Source organism: Mastomys coucha, unplaced genomic scaffold, assembly GCF_008632895.1.
Source record: "Mastomys coucha isolate ucsf_1 unplaced genomic scaffold, UCSF_Mcou_1 pScaffold7, whole genome shotgun sequence".
Classification (NCBI taxonomy): domain Eukaryota; kingdom Metazoa; phylum Chordata; class Mammalia; order Rodentia; family Muridae; genus Mastomys; species Mastomys coucha.
The window spans coordinates 46,679,904-46,701,677 of NW_022196913.1; the positions used below are offsets into that span (position 1 = coordinate 46,679,904).

A 21,774-nucleotide genomic window follows, 5' to 3' on the forward strand; every position below is an offset into this window, starting at 1 on the left:
AGTCTTTTCTCTTCTGAATCTTTTATTTTTCTGCTTGCCTTGAGAAACTAAACATCATGTTGAGGAAAAGACACTTAAAATAGTTATATATGTTACTCAAAAAGTAGTAGTTATTCAAATGGCCAAAGGGAAACAAAGCCATTAGGTAAGGTTGATGAGATTTAGAACATGCTGTTTTTCAGGTTTATTCCATTACTGTTGTTGAAAATTGGAAATTTAAAGAGCTAGGTGTCACTTCGCCTGCTTCCTGTGGCACAGGCTGGATTGGGCAACCCCACAGGGTGGCTACAAGCAGCTTTTTGATGATCTTTCCAAAGTCTAAACTTTTTGAAACTGAGAAAGTGGGGGTGGTTAAAGCACTCTTGTTCAGACCTATCATAGGTTCACTCCTATCTCTAGAAGTGTCTCCAAGAAATCCAGGGTCAAGGCATTCTGGGACCAAAGTGTTCTGAGCCCAGTGTGACTGTGGGGAAGGACTGCTGAGTTGGTTACTTCTCCTGTGTGGGGACAGCCACGCTTAGCTTCCTTCACACCTGCCACCTTGGATTTTCTCTCTGCCAGGTCACAATTGTTGAGCTGACCTGAGGATCAATACCTTTTTGCTACTTTGTCTTCTATTAACCACTAAATTGATAATTGATGCTCCAGTTCTTTATGTGCTCCTCCTGCACACACACACACACACACACACACACACACACACACACACACACAGAAATTGTACAACTCTTTAAACTGTCACTGAGGACTTGCTCAGGTCTCCTTGTAGGTTCCCTAATTTTCTCTCCATCTACCTGTTAGTTTCCATGCCTTATGTGATTTAGTAGGTGCCAGTGTGCCAGAGGGTAGAATGCAGAGGCAGAGGGTAGGACGAAGCTGCTTAAGCATAGCATTTGGTGCTTAACTCCCATAGACATGCTCATAGGCTTCCCTCTGCAGCACTAAGCATAAACAACAGAGTTTATGCTTATTCACACTAGTCATAGACACTGCTTGAGGATTTATCAAAGGGCACTACATCGCCACAACTGGCGTAAAAGGCTAAGAACTTAAGACTTAGTGTGTTGGTACCAAATTCTAATTTTAGACATTTCTTTAGCCAAGTCATGATTTGTTTCCCTCTCTGTGAGTGTATATTTAAATAACATCTATTTCATCTTGTCTTGTTTTAATAGGTTGGAGGCCATCAGCAACAGCATCAAGACATCTTTTCGTGTTGCAAAGTTGAAAGCTGAGCTCTATAGAGACCAGAAGTTGATGCACAACCGAGCTCATTGACTACAGAGCTCCCTGGTGTTTTGGAAGCCATCCCTTATATAGCACGAGCCCCATGGCCAACTCTGCACTCTCCATGCTGGCTGGGATCTTAGCAAGAACATCTGTCTGGCTTCTACAGTTTCTTAATCAGACTGGCAGAAGACCAGTATCCTTGTTCCAAACATTCCGAGAAAGGTTGAGGTGTTCCCTAGCCTGTCTTTATCTGCGTCTGCTGGTAGCGAGTGCTTTTCTGCCTTTTCTTGCTGTTTGGGAATGACCGTGGACCCCCCAGAGAGCAGAGACACGATGGCATTCTAGAGTGGCATCATCCAGAGAGCCAGGAGATTCCATTGCAGGGCGGAGTTTCTGTAGAAAGTCCTTAGGGAGTGTTCCTGTCTGACTCAGGCGCCTGGCACATTTCAGGGAGAAACTCCAAAGTCCATGCAAAAATTTTCTGAGGAATGCACAAATTGAAAACACACTCGAAGGACAAACACTTGAGTTTAAAAAAAAAAAAAAAAGACAAGGACTATTTTTTTTAAGTTGTAAAATGCAAAACTCAAAGCAACTGTTACTACTGTACATTAGGATGTGTTTCATGAATATGAGTCTACCTCACCTTTCTGCACTGTTGTACACATTCTCACCTTTAATTATTGCCTCCCTACACTCTCCCTTCTCCGCTATCCGGGTTCCCAATCCCCTATACTGAATCCTTGCCTCACAGAAATCGAGTCAGAAGTAGGTGAAAAATTTCCATGCTAATCTGCTAGCTCTGATCTATGAGAAAAAGGATGACAGAATCCGGCCCCTGCCCTTGATCTTGGGAAACACAATGGTATAGAGTTGTTTGTGAACATGTTAAAAACCTGGTTGTGCTTTCTAGCAGTAAAAATATGTTCCCGTATGTATTGTAACTGGTTAATGGAAGAGGTTAGATTGAATCTTGATGTACTTATTTTTTTATAGATATTTATATTCAAACAATTTATTCCTTATATTTACCATGTTAAATATATGTCTGGGCAGGCCATATTGGTCTATGTATTTTTTTAAAAAAATATATTTCTGAATGAAATTGAGAACATGCTTTGTTTTGCCTGTCAAGGTAATGATTTTAGAAAATAAATATTTTTCCCTACTGTACTGATTTGTGAATTATTTCTGGAAACCCCAAGTGATAATCCTGAAGGGGAATGGTGAAAAATGGCTCTCTAGGAATGTCAAACTTAGAAAGAAAGCAGGGTGTTGGCTTGATTTAAACAGGAAGCTTGATCCATTTCTTTAAAAAATGCTTTTGTGGCTAATTGACCTTGAAGGTCATAAGGTATGAAGGTAATAGAGAATTAGAAAGAAGATACATGATGTTTAATAAAATATGCATTTGTACATTAACAAAAAACCAACCCTGCTTTTGGATTGGGTTAAGAAAACACAAAATAAAAGCTTTAAGTCTTGTGTCCCCATGGAGTGCAGCCTCTGCTTCTTGTTACCTGAAGATATCCCCAGGGAGACCATTCATTAGCCTTGCTTCTCCGGCCATTAGGCAGCCTCCAACAGTTTAAGCTGATGGTGTGGTGAGAGGTGCTTTCTCCATAGTACTGGCCAGAGGAAGTGATGGAAAGACGATCCTCCAACACCACAGCTATTCACCATGCAACACGGAGGAGGTTGCCAGTGCCTTTTATTTGCTCAGAGTAAGTATTTTGTTTATTAAGGGACACTGAGAACTGTTTCTTCTTCCAAGCACAGGACTGGCTGAGTGCCCCTGAAGTAGAGTCACCAGGAGCTGATTTAAGACACCATCCCTCACCCCATACACACACACACACACACACACACACACACACACACACACACACACTTTCCCTTCTCTGGCTGGCCAAAAAAACGGTATTGCAAATGGTCCTATCAGCAAAGACTCATGGGAGCTTGATGGATTCCATCACTGCCTTTCTCTAGGAGAGGTTGAAGGGATGCTCAGCATTGAACAAATTAACTCTTGATGATTACTGTTATCCTAACTGAGACATGGTATGTCAAATTGCAGTCTCCTGGCCTGTGTGTCCAACATCCTAGGCAGCTGACTGCAGTTCTTTTTAAGCCCCTGTTAAATCATTAACATTTTGAAGCACTGAAGATATATGAGGAAAGTGTGTGTATGGCTATTTTACTTCACCTAATGAATTGCTTGCCACTGTGTGACTGGCAGTGGCTGCAGGGTGCGGGTGGGGTGGGATAGGGTGAGCACTACCACACGATACTTGGCCTGAACTTGGCTACCACTTCCTATTGAGCAAACTTCAACCTTTTGCCTAAGGATCTCCCTCATCTATTCAGAAAGAGAGAGCGGGAGGGCAGGGGATTTTCCTTCTTCCGTTTTAAGTTTTAAGAACAAGTCTAATGATGAAGATGTCCAGGTGGTACCAAGAAAATGAAGGCCATAGAGAACACCAGTGCAATGCATTTAAGAGGTAGCTGGGATGGGAGAAGCCATTGAATAAAAACAGTTCAGAGAAATGTTACAACTGGAGTGAAGGAGTTGTCATTTTTGATGGGTTAAACTCATGTCCTTTGGCTCCATGATTGCTGCTTCAGTAACTGGTGCGAATCAGGTCTTTCTCTTAGATCCCTGAGATCCTCAGGGATTTAGATTAGCAGTTAAAGAAGCTGGGGGGTGGGGGTGGGGGTTCGCAGGCAGCTCAACTCATTCTTTTCAGACACCCAGAGGAAATGAACTGAGCTCCTAGGATGGTCAGTCAGGTTTCCTCCTGTGTTACCAAAAACCTGCTTTCTAGCAGTGCGCTTGCGGCAGATTTTTCTCTTTACTCTTAAGGGCTTTAATCTCAGGAGAGTAGAGCCTGGGAGGGAAGTGGTGACATTTGGCAGGGGTGCGGGGACAGGATTCGACTAATGAGTACTTCCTTTTCCCCAGGGACTAGCTTCTTTGCTGATGAAAACCATTGGTTTTAATTCCACCTGTGCTTCTCCAGAGCACAGCAGTGAGAGGAATTCTATTCAGCTAGAGTTCCCTTGGAAAGAGACTTGCTAACATCAAATTGCAACTTTGTTGGTTTTGTTTTGTTTTGTTTTGTTTTGTTTTGTTTTGTGAAAAGAAAGCAGAGACCCAGAGTGGGGAGTGAACTAAAATCATACAGCAAACAGGGGCTTCTGGAAAGTTGGTAGGCCTGAGCACCACAGAGCCTGCTGGTTCACCTACAGATTTCTGGAGTTCATCTGGAAGAGGTACTCAAGAAGCAAACCTAAAAAGGGGGTCTGGGGGCTGGTAGGGGTGGGAGGGTAAAGCAGTCTTCAGAGAAGCTTTACCTTCCAGAGTCTCAGATAAAGTTAGCTGATCCAGTTGGAGGTGGAGCTCTCTGGTAAAGCATTTGCCTGGCTCCCACCAGCCCTGGGCTGGATTCCTGGCACTACAGAAAAAAAAATGGCAGCCTGTGGGGTGAGTGAGAGGACCTTGAAGAGGTATATAAGTCTTATTGCATCATTGAGTAGCTAGAAAAACATTCAATTATCATTCTTAGATTTATTTACCAAGTGAAACTCCAATGAGCCCAAGAGAATTCTTTTAGTAGAGTGATATTCGCTCTATAAGGCAAGGTCATGTTAATCTTTCTAAAGTCTTGAAAATGCTAGTTTGAAGCCCAAAATCTTGACATGTTACAACAACTTGTTCTCAACGGAATCCATTCATTCCCTTACCTCTCTACAAGTGCAGGGTCTGAGCATCTAGTCTGATGATCAGGATGGATGCTTTGTTAGTGATTCTCCATGGCCTTCTAGATTTCACAGGCACTTGAGTCTTTGTAGAGAACTTAGCTTCCCACAGCAGTCTCACTTCCTTCCACCTGCGAGGCACCTTCCCACCAGAACCCTGTCAGGAAGCTGAGGTCACTATACAAAGTCCTATGACAGTCAAGGAGACAGATACACCAAACTCCTGGCTTCTCCAGAGACCTTAGACAAACAGTAGTAGTGAAGCTAAGGATCCTTGGTTTTGTTGTTGTTGTTGTTTTTCTGTAAACTTTTCCAGATCAGAAGAGGTTTCCTCCATCTTTAAAGTGGGGAGAAAGGAAGGTTGTGTCTGTTTTCCAGTAGGCTGCGAGTGGAACTGTTTTTTTATTGTTCCCCTTGGGAAAAAAAAAATCAATGTTCCATACACACCCTGAGCTTTCGTTGTGAAGACTTCCAGTGGATGGTACTTTGTCAGCCACCTAACTTCATCATTTCAAAGCACAGTGGGCAGAACACTTGCTAAGATGGATAATACCCACCTCCAACCCTGGTATCACCAAGGACTTTATCACCACTGCTGTCCCTGAAACCAGCACAGGGAAGAAGCTGCAGTGAGGAATAGCAGGGTCAGGATTGCCATGTCACTTCAAACGCTAGGCAACGAGAGACAGACAGGACTGATACCACTGGATAAAACAGAGAGAAGGGATGTACTCCACCTATGACAAAGACGCTGATATCTCAGGATACAGCCCTTCAGGAATCGGAAGGTAGTTTTACCTGCTCAGGATGTTCTATTTCTATATTACTCTTCTTTTTCATGTTGTGAGGAAACCCATGCTCCTTCTGCCCAAATAGCTGTGAAAGTATTCAGGGATGTTATTCACAGTATTAAGTTACCACTAGCATTGGACTAGGACAAATTGTAGAGCAGCCCCAAGTGAGCTCCAACTGGTCTAGGTGTGAAGTCTACAGATGCTGGATTGGGAGGAGGGCACATCGAGAAAAGGGGTTGGTTTCCATATGAAATTTCTAGAATTCTTATGCCTATGGCTGTTGATCAAGCAGGATGAAGTAATTTCTACATTTCACAAGTCATAGTCATCTACCTGTCATGTCCCTGTGTATGTATTTCTGTGTGTATGTATGTATGTATGTATGTATGCATGCAGGTATGTATGCTATTGTTTATTATAGCATCTCTGGGTGGCATTCCAGTGTCTCAGAGATCACAGGAGTCAGTGGCCCAACGACTTCATAGCTGTCCCTCTTACTGCGCATTTCCCCTTGTTTATATTCTGGGATTCTTTGGAAGATGTAGAAATATTGTGAGGTCTCCTTTTTGTCCTCAGAAACTTTTAGCAGACTGATTTTACAGTTGAGCAAACCCAAGGCAGAGTGTAGGTAGAGGCTTGATAAAGCCTGGTTCTACTTTAAGAAGAACAGGGAAGGTGTCACTTAAAAATGTGAGTCCTTGCTTGATGGTCAGTAGCCACTTGAGCCAAATATGAAATTGTACTTATTGCTGATGGACTCAATCAGAGCCTTCCAATGTGTGGTTAGCCTATTATATGTAAACTAATACATTGTTTGTCTAGCATTGATTAGGATTCTGTACTTAAGGATTTTCACAATGTCCTCCCTTCCCCTCTTGAGATCTGAATTAAATCCGATTTTGAAGAGAGAAAACAAGCAAACAAACAAAAAAACCCAACAAACAAAAAAAAAGGTGAGTTTTGCCGGGTAGTGATGGCTCACGCCTTTAATCCCAGCACTTGGGAGGCTGAGGCAGGTGGATTTCTGAGTTTGAGGCCAGCCTGGACTACAGAGTGAGTTCCAGGACAGCCAGGGCTACACAGAGAAACCTTGTCTCAGAAAAAAAAAAAAAAAAAAAAAAAAAAAAAACAAAAAAAGAAAAAGAAAAAAAAAGGTGAGTCTTTCCTTCTTAGGCCAACCTAGATCCTGAAAGAGTAGGCAGGTGATTTATCCCATGGGCTGTGGTGAGCCACCAGACGCACATGATGACTGTAGCTCAGGATAACACGCCTGAAGTAAATCAGAGTTTCAGAATTACCTTGATCTCACAGAAGTGTTCTGGACCTTGGATTAACCCTAGAACCTTTATCTGACGAGCAGGCTGAAGTGTAGACTTTCCCTAGTGCCTCTAGCTTATATGACAACCAACAGATGTCAACTCAATGAATTTATAAACACATACATAGGTTTTGGGTTTAGGTAAAGTGATGGAGGGAGGAGATGGAGTCTAATGACATCTCATTAGACTACAGAAGATTTAGAAGAATTTGATATGAAAATTTTGTATACTTCCTTTTCAGAAAGTTTGTGTGGCCTAAATTTTCTTATTGAAGTTTACCCACAGTGGTAGACTAGGGACTCAGTAGAGAATTCTTTCTACATCTGTCTGTTTCAACCTGTCCTATGCATCATTCTCACAATAATAACATTTACCCAAAGCTTCAGTCAGTTAACACAAATGTAAACTAAATTTTAAAATGTTTCTTGTTATCCTTCATTTCATCTTTCATCACTATCTCCTGCATATGGCTTAGGGGAAGGGTAGTGGTAGAGGAAGGACAGTTCTATCATTGAGACAAGAACCATAAAAGAAGGGTCAGAGTAAAAGGGAAGGTTGGAAATTATTGAACTTCAACATTGAGCATGTTCAGTTTAAAATTTGTACTTATCTGCATGGACATATGGAGTTTAAAATTTGTACTCATGGCATCTTCAACCATATTCTACATTAGCAAGATGAATATAATAAGTGTCAAGCTATGATTGACATCATTTCATCTATCTACAAAATACATCCTGCCCACCATCCTAGGCTACTTTGAAGCTAATCCCAGCAATCACTATCCTAATGTCTGTAAAGTTTAGAATGTAGATATAATGGCTATGATTTGCTTTCTTCAACCCTCTAAAATGTTGAAACAGTCAATCGGATGCATGTGTCTACAACTTAGAAGGAATAGAAAATGTTTCCAAGCCGATAGAATTCATAATAATGTCCAAAGCAAATGCATATGGTGGCTAACACTATCCCATATCAGATGTTCTTTGGAGAGCTTTGCAAGTACCAGTTCACATTTGGAAACACCTCGGGGAAGCTGGTAGTTTTATTTGTACTATTTTGTTGATGAGGAAGCTCCTTGAGTTTAAACATCTTGACATTAAAGGCCAATTAATCTAATGCTAGGCAGTTAGTAAGAGTTACACATTCAAATAATTTACTCAGTAAGTTTTTTTAATTCAGAAAAAAAAACTCCATGAAACTATAAGAGCTACTTAGGAGTAATAAACTCCTCTGTAGTAACAGTAAAAGTGGCAGGTGAAGGAGGGAGGGAGACCATAACAAGAAGAGAGATTGATTGAGAAATGTTCCTTGGATCCACTATCTAAGCAAGATCCCATGCAAAAGATTTGAGACTCAATCAAATGTATGGAGGCTTCTCGACAAACAGTTTTGTCTACAGATGACTCAATTAAAAAGAGCAGTCTAATATTCTCACACTATTGACTCATAGGGAAGGGAAGCAGGAATCTGGATCATTAAGAGGTGACTTATCAAATTAGAATTCAACCAGGATAATAAATACAGCAGCACAGGAGATCTTAAAGAAACAAAACTAAAACAACAAGCAGCTATAAGTTCTGCAAGCAGTGCTGTTTTTTTTTCTTTATCTTGATAAAGATGAGAGAGAATAATTAATTTAATGGTAGTGAAAATCTACAATCAGCAAAACATCAATAGAGAAATCCAAAATGGTATTGATTGAAATTTTTGTAATTTTTTTTTGAATAAAAAGAAAGCATTTCCAATGGAGTTTAACTAAATTTGGGGATTTTTAAACTTGATTTCTATCCAGTACTATAAAATATACAAAAGTCTGTTTTTTATCAAAAGTAAAATTATTTAATACTCAAAACTTCCACCATGGTCACAAATGCCTCCTCTACAGATTAAGAATTTCCATGCGAGTTAGGGGAATGAGGTACTTAATTTACACATCAATTTGGTTGTCCTTTGGGGCTGGTCAGTTTGCTAAAGTATGATTAGCAATAGATATGGCTGTGGACATTGGTTTCTAGTTTGGTCCCTAAAGACTGGTTCACTTTGCTCTAGCTAATGGCCACTGAGTGCCCTGTTGGGTGAAAGACAAAGTATACTGGGCAATTAAGAAGGTAATTTTATTTAGAGAGTTACAGCAGGAATATTGATCACTAATGAAAAATGTCTCATGAAAAGAAAGGAGACCTGGACTTTGATAAAGATGAATTCGCAGAGGAGCCATCCATGAGTCTTTAGGAATCTGGAGGAAGGGGAAGTATGGCCTTCTCCATTCATTGTGAAAATATAGAGGGCAGGCTGGCCCTCTTTGGCTCGCCATTTTTTATAACACAAAAAGTAGGTGATTTCTTGAGGAACGTGGTGCCTAGATAAAATTCAACACTCTTTTTATGCTCAAGATGAATATCACTCAGCCCTAAAACATTCAGGGATCCTCATCAACCTCCTGAGCAGTGTGAAGCAGGGAAGGTCTCTGAATAGTTTCTCAGAGAAGTGATATTGTTCCTGCTAAACCAGTTATACCATCTACATGGCAATGATGATGGCAGTAGTCAGTGTTTCAGGGTTTTGTAGCCTAGACACCTTACAAGAAAGATGTAGCTGGGCATAAGTAATGGTGGGGTATACCTTTAATCTTAGCACTCAAGAGGCAGAGGCAGGTGTAACTCTGAGTTTGAGAGCAGCCTGTGAGCTCCAGGCCAGCCAGGACTACACAGAGAAACCCTTTCTCAGAAAACCATGAAGGAGGAGAAGGAAGAGGTAAAGAAGGAGGAGGAGGAAGAAAAGGGGGAAGAGGAAAAAGAAAGAGAAAGAGAGGGAAGTGGGAGAGAGAGGGAGAGAGGGAGAGAGAAAAAGAAAACTTTCATGGGAATGAAGCATTACTATAAAGGTATATATGAAAAAACAGAGTTGGAATCAAATACTGAGGGCAAACAGTCCAGTGGATTCTCAGAGGTCTCTGTGTTACTGGCTTATCGGGAGTGAGAACCTGGATCTTGGAAACCACAACAAGCCTGATTTTAACCCCTCCTAATATGATAGTTAAAGACACCCAGAAGAGTAAAGAGAAGAGGAAGGTAATTTCTTCAATGTGGCCACACTGGGAAGAGGAACAAATAAAACCATTGGGTGGCCCCCAAATTCCATGGTACTTAGATCGAGTTTAGGTTTGATAGAATGCAAGAGATTCGTGTAATTAAGTCGCCATGATTGAGGCATAGTCCTGCCTCATTATTGATCACCATCATCTCCACTCAGACTGTTCTGGATGGTCACCTGGATAATTTGATAGAACTAGATCAAGTCCCTTCCCTGAGAGGGAGCTCTCTCCTTTGGCTGGGGCCAGGGCTTCAGCCATTCCCTCCCCATCTGTGTGGTATTCCTTAGGCAAGGGGATTTTAATTCCTTAGGGATGATTTTTTTTTTCTACTGTCTGACAGCCAAAGCAACTGGCACAAGTGTCTGTCTTTAGAATACCTTCTTTCTTGCCAGAATGGTTCTGTATCAAGGCACTCTCTTTTCTGTTAGAACTGTAGTACTTCCAGGTGAGGTTCTTGGAGATCCTGGGCTGGATCATGCTTATCATCGGGGGTTTTGGAGACTCTGTGTACAAGGCTTCTTTCTTCCTGACCCTTTGCAAGAAGATTCAAAGTAGGCCACAACATCAAGTCCTTGAAGGGCTAGATGTAAGGCCATACACATAGGGCTACACCTTGTAGTGCCCTTTCAGTAAAAAAAAAAAAAGAAAAAAAGAAAAAGATTGGATCTGAGGTTAGCTATGACCTGGAGTTCCCATAGGAATCTAGGAGCTAGGCCAAGTGGTGGAGAGGAACATTAGAAATGCCAGTTTGAAGGATTAAGGTTAAACCTTGAAAGGAACTGGAAGGATTGAAAGTCAGATAAGGGTTGGCAACTTGGGATCACGACAAGATCCACTCCAGTTGACAGATAGGCACCAAAACTTGTTTTCCCATGGCTGAGGAGCAAGTCAATTAAAATTTCACTAGACAAAACAGAGTTTGCATGTTCATCGGTTGAGTGCCATTAAAAAGAGATCTAGAATACTGCAAAGCGTCAAGTAGAATGACAGTTGGGTAGCCTGGAAGAGTGTACACCTGATGATTAGCATCTGATAAGACACAGAATTTCTGTGGCCATATGCTTTTAATCAAAAATATTATTTTTGCTGCTGCTATTAGCCTCATTAAAAAAACCAGAGTGGTGCTATGTTTCAGAGGCATTTAATTAGGCATGGCAAGAGTGATAAGTTAACAGGCAGACTTTTTGAACTAGCTATTTAAAATTCTCATAAGGAATTTCAGACTGGAATATATATGGTGGGAAGATAAGCCAAAAGCTCACTAATAGATTGTACCTGTTGTATCTAAAAGTTTGGGGGAAAAAACCCACTTTGGATTCCCTAATATCATAGGATGCTGATTTGACCAACAGGTGACCCCCATATTCCGGTCTAAAGAAATTAGGTCTGTTTGCCAGTGAGACCTTTGTTGTGTCATCCATCTCCCTGAAGCAAATCTGACTTCTTTAAAAGTTTCTGGTTCTATCTGAGCAACTAAACACCCTCAACTATGATATCACAGACAACGTCCTTAGTTATTAGTTATATAACCACAATGTCCAATTAGGTCACAGCAACAAGAAAGACAGATCCTTACCAAACTTATGCAAAGAATTATGTTGCTCTGAAAATAAAAACAACAACAACAAAAAACATACTTCAAGACTTTCCCAAATCCAGAAGAGTCCCAGGCAGAGAAAGGAACACTTCACTTATGAATAGCTCATCTCAGTTATTAAATTGCTGGGACTTAGAGAAGCTTAAGATCCAGAACACAGGATATTAGAATGACCATACTCCAAACAAACCCCACAACACTTTTGTCAGCTATTCCTTCCCCAGTAATGAATTCTTGTTCCACTCAGTCCATAGTTAGCAGCCGTATGCGTCCATCTGCTTCTCAGTCAGAGGTCTGAACACATTGACTCAGCCTATTGCTATGTCCTCAGCTTCTGACACCAGCAGAAGCCTGGACTCAGAGAGTCTGCCACTGTCCTTTTCTATCTTTTTTTATTAGATATTAGATATTTCCTTTATTTACATTTCAAGTGATATCTCCTCTCCTGGTTTCCCCTCCAAAAAAACCAAAACGAAACAAAACAAAAACAAAACCAAAAACCCTGTTCTCTCCCCCCTCCCCCTGCTCTTCAACCCACCCTCTCCCTCATCCTGGCCCTGGCATTCCCCTACACTGGGGTATAGAATCTTCACAGGACCAAGGGCCTCTCCTCCCATTGATGACTGACATGGCCATCCTCTGCTATACATATGCTGCTAGAGCCATGAGTCCCATCATGTGTACTCTTTGGTTGGTGGTTTAGTCCCTGGGAACTCTAAGGGTACTAGTTAGTTCGTATTGTTGATCATCCTAACGGGCTGCAAACCCTTCAGCTCCTTGGGTCCTTTCTCTAGCTCCTTCATTGGGGACCCTATGTGCAGTCCAATGAATGGCTGTGAGCCCCTACTTCTGTATTCATTGGGCACTGTCAGAGCCTCTCAAGGAGATAGCTATATCAGGCTCCTGTCAGCTAGCACTTGCTGGCGTCCACAATAGTGCCTGGGTTTGATGATTGAATATGGGAAAGATTCCCAGGTGGAACAGTCTCTGGATTGTCCTTTCAGTCTCTACTCCATACTTTGTCTCTGCAACTCCTTCAATGGGTATTTTGTTCCCCCTTCTAAGAAGGAACAAAGTATCCATACTTTGGTCTTTCTTCTTCTTGAGTTTCTTGTGGTTTGTGGATTGTATTTTGGGTATTCTGAGCTTCTGGGCTAATATTTACTTACCAGAGAGTGCATACCATGTGTGTTCTTTTGTGATTGGGTTACCTCACTCAGGATGATATCCTCCATTTCCCTGAGAATTTCATAAAGTCATTGTTTTTAATAGCTGAGTAGTACTCCATTGTAAATGTACCACATTTTCTGTATCCATTCCTTTGTTGAGGAACATCTGGGTTCTTTCCATCTTCTGGCTATTATAAATAAGACTGCTATGAACATGGTGGAGCATGTGTCCTTATTACATGTTGGAGCATCTTCTGGGTATATGCCCAGGAGTGGTATAGCTGGGTCCTCTGGTAGTACTATGTCCAGTTTCCTGAGGAACCACCAAACTGATTTCCAGAGTGGTTGTACCAGCTTGCAATCTCATCAGCAATGAAGGAGTGTTCCTCTTTCTCCACAACCTCGCCAGCATCTGCTGTTACCTGAGTTTTTGATCTTAGCCATTCTGAGTGGTATGAGGTGGATCTCAGGATTGTTTTGATTTGCATTTCTCTGATGACTAAGGATGTTGAAGATTTCTTTAGGTTCTTCTCAGCCATTCCGTATTCCTCAGTTGAGAATTCTTTGTTTAGCTCTGTACCCCAGTTTTAAGTAGGGTTATTTGATTCTCTGGAGAACTTGAAGATCAAGAGGTCTTGCCCAGCAGCTGATTCCCAACATCTCCCTCGGATGCATCAGAGAAAAACGAAAACAACCTGGATAGGGAAAGGTGTGGCCCAGCCATGGTTAATTTATTGCTAGTGAGAGTAGTTGACGGCTCAATATGAGAATAATGCAGCCAAGAAGAAAAGCCGGTTGTTCTTGTGCCATACAAAACAAGGCAATAAAGCCAATCCAAAAAAAAAAAAATCTACAAAGCAGTCCTAGGCATAGTAATTTCTATTTTCAAGGAAGAACTGATATTTTCAATTTAGGAAAATAATCAAGCATTATTCTCGGAGGCTTGGTGTGATGGCTTGGTGCATAAGAGAGCTTACTACTTTTGCAGAGGATCTGGATTTGGTTCCTAGCACCCACACGGTAGCTCATGCCAGTAACTCCAGTTCCAGGGAATGTGACACTGTCATCTGGGCTCTGATACTTTGTGGTGTACATAATGAATCCTATGTTGATGAAACTGGGGAAAGAAATAGGAACCCATGTAAGGCTTGCTATTGTACTTCAGAGTGCAAAATTTATGACCACTGAATTTGATAAACACCAACTAAGATAGAAAAGGCATTTAAATTGGGGGTCTTGGTGTTACTTGCCTACAGGCATCATCCAGGAATCTGGCAAAGTTCCCCACAACTAAGGGAGATCAGCTGTACAGTGTTGTTTGTGGAGGTGAGGCAGAACTAGCATGGTGGTGAATACTTAGACACCTTGGGCAGTGGTGGTATTGAAAAGTCTCTGGGAACTTTGCATATAGATGGCCTATATTTTTGGGGAAAGATTTATGACATTTTGTCTATCCCCATTTTTCCCTAAGAAAAGCCAAGTAACTCTTCCAGGACCCTAGAAAAGTTCAGAGATAGTTTTAAGTATAAAAGATGTCATTAAATGTGATCTTAATTAAAGGCTGGTGGGGTGGCTCAGCAAGTAAAAGCACTTGACACTCAAGTCTGAAAACCCGAGTCCAACCCTCTGAACCCATGGTAGAAGGAAAGAGCAGATTCCTACATGTGTATGCATGACCCCCATGCACATTGCATGTGTGTACATACACGTGCACACACATACACATAATAATGATAATAATAGTAATATATCTCAAGAAGGAAAAAATAAAAATCATCATGAGATTTGACAATTAAGCTAAGGCAATATGTTAGCTAAGAAACAGCGCTTGATTACCTATTCACTCATAACAACAAAAGAGTTAAAATGGAAAATTGGTAGCTAATGTGATTAATGAGTTCAGTCGCTTCTTAGGGAAGACTTTTTTTTCTTAAGTATCTGAGGATGCTGCTGTGATCTGCATACCTGTGTTCTCAAAACAGACCCCTATGTTAGAACTCAATGATCAATATGTGGGTATCAAACGAAAGGGCCTTTGGGGCTGGTGGGTGTTGATGAAGACAGAGTGAGTGTTCCTCTGAGGAGGGCCCAGAGAACTGTTTTCTGCCAGGACCTGTGAGCATACAGTGAGGAGGTAAAGTCTAGGACTCAGCAAGTCAGTCAGCCACCAGACAGTGGCCGTCTTCACCTTGCTTTTAGCCTTCCAGCCTCCAGGACTGTGAGAAGTACACATCTGTTATTTCCAAGTCACCCAGCTTATAGTACTTACATCAGCACCAGTGGATGTAGGCACAGTAAGCTTCCTGCCAACTGCAGCATGTGATTCCGGAAAGGCACAGTGCATTTCTCATCTGGGTAGATTACACAGAAGACAACAAAATTGCCTTTCACAAACTTTCATTAGGAGAAAAACCAATCATCCACAGATGGGGGGCAGGGATACTACTTATTTATCACAGAGAAAACCCAAACCTAGCTTTTTGAAACTCTTTCTTGAAAATCTCACAAGCGAATATGAAGAAACATCCAGACTAACAACAACAATAAAAGTGCCCACTGAGAAGTTTCTACAATATTCTCTGTCCTTGTAATTCCTCTATGCTATATTTTCTTAAAATTGCAGACACTTGGGGCTGGCGAGATGGCTCAGTGGGTAAGAGCACTGACTGCTCTTCCGAAGGTCCTGGGTTCGGATCCCAGCAACCACATGGTGGCTTACAACCACCCATAATGATATCAGACGCCCTCTTCTGGTTCATCTGAAGACAAAAAAAAATTGCAGACACATATTAATAATTATTTCTGCACATCTGGAGAGCAATCTTGCATTGACTCAACTACCAGCCCAAGGCTGAATTTTCTTAAAGATGTTGTAAACTGTCTTCAAGCTGGTACACAGCAAAACATAATTACCACTGAAGGCACACTGCCAGTAGGACTCAAATTAGTTAAGCACAATTTGTAGTTTTTATCATTTTGAACACTTAACAAAAGTGGTGCTAGCTCATTCATTATGTGAACCTGTATATATTTAGGAAGCCTGTGCCTATGTATAATCAAAGTCTATATTTCTCTTATATTTAATTCTGATGAGTCAGAGAAGATTTGAGAACTTTTATTAAACTAAAATTATTAAAATAGTCTAATTGAAAAAATTGTACCTGAAGTGCATGAATTTGAATGTTGAAACTGTTTCTATGTCTGATAGTGGGACGTAGGGTACATGACTATAATCCTAGCTTGACATAGGAGGATGGCAAGATTGTTTTAGTCAGCCTGAATTATCTTGTCTCAAAAAAAAACAAAAGACTATTCCCTTCCCCCTCCCACAATATTAAAGATCAAGAATTCTGAATTTCTGATAAATTACAGGATAGTCGATTTATGTAAATCTTTACTTGTCATGCAAACAATTGTAATTTGTCTCATTAATACCATGAAGAGATTAGAAAAATACCACCCAATAAGAGACAACTGGCCTTCTAAATTATATCTCCATCAAAATGCATGAAAGCATTCACAAAGGAAACTCATAGTTTCAATTCTAAAATTTTGGTCATTTGTGTAGTGTAAAACCAAAAAAACAAAATTCTCCCATCCAGACATTAATGCCCATGTATAATCACATCAACAATACTTCTTATCTCTAGAGTATGGATAAAGACAAAGACTCAGCAAGAGAAATGGCTTCAAAAGTTCACAATGGCTTTACCCAACCCACATCTATCTGAATGCAATAAGACTAACTCTTAACTGATTTGACCTCAAAACAGATTAAAAAGAAGGGCCATAGACCAAGTTCTCTGAAAATTTGCCCAACCAAGACTATCAGCTGTTTACAAAGCCTGTCAAATAGCAAGATCATGAAATCAGAGGAAGATATGACCAGAAACTAGGTGCTCACAAGGAGCCGGAGTCAAATCTCTGTTGTGGGACTACTGGACTCAAGTCCCAGGGATTGGAGTTCACTTGGCATTCATGATCCCCAGGCCTCTAGTAAGGAACACAAAGGTCTCAGTACCTCTGTGCAGAACAAGAGCCAAGGAAACGAAGTGGGAAAACTCTCAGTGGACAGAGCTCTTCTTCATAATCAGAACAAACACACAAACACACAAACAAACAAAACCAGAACAGCACAGCTAATATGGGAATGTTGGACAAGGGTGGTTAGGTGGTTAAAAATCACGGCCACTGTGTTATGTTCAGACACAGCTGCCTTCAATCATAGATCTGTCATCATTGTGACATTTGTAAGCTAATTTGCTTCCTGGGTCTTTGTCTATTCATCCACAATACATAGATGGAAATGCCTACCACATGGTATGATAGTGAAGATTAAAATTCCATATAAACTCCAGATACAGACAGGCTCCTGTACATCCTAGAGACTCTTCCCTGAGTGCCTCAACCTTCTACCAGTTTTACTTCATCTTCTGCCTTTACCGCCTATCTATATTACTGCTATTGAACACCATTCCTTAAGATTCAAGTATAACAGGATCACCTAGAAAGATCACCAAACTAAAGAGTTCCAGTACCCAGTCCCAGAAACTAAGATCCAGCAATGATGGATTCCAGGCCTACTCTTTTTCAGCAAACACTCACATGGGACAGACATGAGTGTCTATTATAATTGAAAATACACTAAAGCCAGCCATTTCGCAACTTTGCTGTAAATTTATTCTGCCTTTTTTTTTTTATGCTACTTTTGTGGGGTTTTGTTCTTATTGTTTTGTTTTTCACGATTCTGCTGCTGAGATCTTATTTCTGGAGCGAGATTCTTTTCAAAAGTTTTCTTTCGTGAAAGGGAGGCCAAGGCTTTGCATTTCCACTCCAGCATTTGCAAACTTGTCTGATATCTTGTTTGACAGTACACTCTTTTACAAGATGGACTGGATTATATTTCTCTGTGTCCTCAGCATCTGGAACGCATGTTTTAAATATGTCTGTTAACTGAACTGACAATCCCTACGCCATGTTGAAAGGAGGAATGCTTGGAATCTCTCCTGTCCTTGACATTAGGCTCATCTACAAATATGAACTGTGAGTCTTGAGAGGCTCCAGATAGAAGAGAACAAGGTTTGTCAAGCTATAGGATGAAAAGGCCTTTTGTGACACACATATCTCATAACAGAGTGGGCATCTTTCTGGGTTACCAGTCAGAAATGAATGATACTCACATGCTCCCTGTTAGGAACCAGGGTAAGGGCCTGTTAACGTAGATAGTCACTGTAGTTCCTCTTATAACTAGCAAAGAGAGGTTTGTTCTACATCTGTTAAAGTACACAGGACTCTTGAATAGAATTAGAAGCACCCCTTCCTAGCAACATCTATTCCTTACTTTTGACACGAACACAGTAACCTCCCACCACCTCTGTTTTCCTCTTTCCGAAGATTCATTTATCCATGGGCAACCACAATCTAAAAGTGGTAAGCAGAAAATCAGACACAGATCATTCATAAGTTTTACATTGCTTGCCATCCTGAATATAATAAAATCTTCGTTTACCTTTATCCAAACTAATCTCATTGAATACACTTCCCTCATGTTACTTAGTAGTTATCTTGGTTATGCTGAAATTGAATAATGATGTCAGCAATCTGTATATGTCAAAGAGAAGCTGAAAAGGGCAAGGTCATTTGTGGAGATTAAGTTGTGACAAATGGAAGAAAACATGCACGTCAGTTGCTCTTGAGCTTCAGAGTGCAAACATTATGGACACAGTGTGTAGTTCCACGGCTAGACAAGATGGAGAAGACACTAAATTATAGGTTTCTGCAATACCCACAAGCACAGGCTTCCCCCAGAAGTCTGCAAATATCTTCTCTGATACACAAGAATAGGAGACTAAGGTGTGTTATTAGGGATGATGACAGTCTGCTATGTCCAGCCACTTGACAGTCACTCACAGCAGGAGCAAGCTGCTTGGCATTCTGAAATTACACATAGGTCCCTGATACTTTTTCTTCCTGGATATTTCTGTTCAAGGGCATGAGCTAGCAGCAAGCACTTGGAGTGAAACCCAAATGGTGATACACTGCTGTACCTAGCAGACAATGGTTTACAGTCCATATTTGCAACTGTCTTCAAATTAAAGTTTTGAGTAAGGATTTCTCTCTGGTTACAGAGAAACAAAAACAGCCATATGTGAGGCATCCCCCAGTGAGTTAAAAGGTCATTTAGGAACCTGTGAACATGAACTCATTGAATCAAAATCAAACAGATGAACTGAGTGGTGGTGGCTCACACCTTCGGTCCCAGCACTCAGGAGGCAGAGGCAGGCAGATCTCTGAGTTTGAGGCCAGCCTAGTCTACAGAGTGGGTTACAGGACAGCAAGGGCTACACAGAAAAACTCTGTCTCAGAAAACAAACAAAATGAACAAACAGATTCAGCAGTAGAAACTAATTGAGTGGAAGACAGCCAATGGAAGTCTGACCATCTCTGGCCTGATACAGGTACAAGGAACACAGATATACTAATTTTGTGGGGTCTTTTCAGCTATATGTTATGACATATGTTCTTTTTTGTACACCATGTGTTAGGCTTCAAGAAAGGTCCTCTACACACACATACACACACACACACACACACACACACACACACAGCTGTAATTTTTTTAAACTAAATAAATACTGAAGAATAATAATTTGATGGGCTGCCAGGACTTTAGCTTGCCTCAGGGAGCTGTGTGTCTTGGTCAGGCTGGGGCCTTGGAAGTTCATGTTCAGTCTGAGTTCACTTCACTGCCCATGGCCTTGCTTTTCTCCTCAGGTAAAGGCTTTGACATTCTTTTTCTTGGGCAAGGTTCCTACTGTGCTGCATGCCGGAAGCTCTCTCTAGCACAAGGTCTTGCCTTAGATTTGTTTCCTCATACGTGTTCACTGGCTTTGTCAGGTCTTGACGCCATCCCGAAGCTGGTAAAATGAGCCAAGTGACTTCATCTCTCATGGCACACACCTTGAGGACATTTCTTGGGCAAGAGCCAACTTACTGCTCACAACCCAAGAGGCATTTTTTTCCCACGAGCTAACTTACCTCCCTCACTTGTAACAAGGACTTCCTCTATGGGAAAGGAGACATCAAAGAATACGGAGCATTGTAACTACACTTGACGAGAGGAGGGAAAAGCTGTCCCCACTCGTTGCCCCACCCACCCCACACTTGTGTGTCAACTCATCGCTTACTAATGCTTGGGTTTCACTCCAAGTGCTTGCTGCTACCTCATGCCCTCGAACAAAAATATCCAGGAAGAGAAAGTATCAAGGACCTATATGTAAACAATTCTTTGGGCTTGCTCACAGCCTTAAGCAGCTGGTAGAACATCACCCTTGGAAATATGGACAGGGGAATCTCCAAGAGAAAGCTTCCTCCAGGTGAAGCCCGATAGGAACCAGGACCCAAGTAAGCAGCAGTTGTTGGCACATGCTTGTTGACCTGCATGTGACTTTACAAACAAGCAGATAGTGTGTTTCAGTTGGTGAATCCCACTGATCCTTCTGATCCAGCAGGTCGGTGACTCTCACCCAGGACCTGATGAGTGTATGTGGCATCTTTACTAATGACACTGAAGGCTTGTGCTGCAGTGCACAGGAAGTAGACGAGAGCCATCCTTCTGTCAGATAGCAAAGGCTCCAACCAACTTTTGTCAGGATGTACCGACTTCTTTTCTTCCACTGGAAGATTTTTTATTTTTAATGTTTTCATGAATTACACATAATTAAAACATACTTTAATAAAGTAACAATATAGTAAAATAATTTACATATAAGATATCTATACCCCTCTAGTTTGATGAAATTTGACAATTACATATATAATATATATGTATAAATGAGTGTGTAAAATACATGTGTGTATGTATGTTTGACATTTAAATCAATATGTAAAATTTCTGTATCATCTAAGAGAATCCTATACATGTTTTTTTTTTTTTTTTTTTTTTTTTTTTTTTTTGATTGATTACAGGTCTGGAAGCATTGCTGAGGGCCAATCATGGACTGAAATCTCTGAAAAGTGAGTTTAAATAAATCTTTCCTTCTACAAGTTCTCTGCAAATACTTGGTCACAGCAGGGGAATGTAAGCACATTATGTCTTTATTATCTTTTATAGATATATTCTCTTTTTTCTTTTTTCTTTTTCTTTTCTTCCTTTTCTACAGTCTGGAGTTGTGATCAAAACTTCTAGGGGACCACCAAGATGGCTCAGCAGGTAAAGGGACTTGCCCCTAGGGTTTATGACCTAAATTTCACCCTTCAAACTCACATGTAAAGAAAATGGATGCTTAAAAGTTGTTTTCTAATCTCCACATAGAGTGTGGCATGTGCATATGTACACACACACACACACACACTCTCTCTCTCTCTCTCTCTCCAAATCAATTACATACAAGAACTGAACTTCTATGAACACATCTCTGTTTCTGTCTCTCTGTTTCTGTCTCTATCTCTCCTTTTCTCTGAGTAAATATATGGGAAGAGAAAGTGGGCTGTTTTAAGTAGATTTGTGCTTAATTTTATATGAAGCCTATAATTGTTTTCTACACTGATTGCACCATTTTAAGTTCCACCAGCAATGTGTGGAGTTCCCAGTTGCTTCAGGTACAGTTTTGCCAACATTTATCTTACTTAAACTGACATTCTCACACATTTGTTGTGACCACTTTTTATTTAATGTAGCTATCATGATTTGTGTGCAGTGAGATATCCCTGATGATCCATAAAGCTGAGGACCTTCAGGTACTTTTAGGCCATTTCTTCATTCTGAGGCATGAATGTGTTCAAGTTTTTGGCTTTTTTTTTTTTTTTT

At 40.9% G+C, this 21,774-nt stretch overlaps 1 protein-coding gene across 2 annotated transcripts in view; it reads left to right on the forward strand.

Annotated features, from left to right (window-relative positions):
- The window catches only part of Edn1 (endothelin 1), a 6,682-nt gene extending 4,279 nt beyond the window's left edge, over positions 1-2,403 (forward strand). Inside the window, exons 5-6 of one of the 2 annotated variants that reach the window (XR_004115001.1) lie at positions 1,176-1,625; positions 1,681-2,403. Coding sequence is in view for 1 of the 2 variants with exons in the window: in XM_031358476.1 (XP_031214336.1) it covers positions 1,176-1,278 (103 nt within the window). In the remaining variant the exon portion in view is untranslated. Of the gene's footprint in view, positions 1-1,175 lie in introns of both variants that reach the window. The other variant, XM_031358476.1, reaches the window with a different exon arrangement.
- Positions 2,404-21,774: the final 19,371 nt, after the last annotated feature.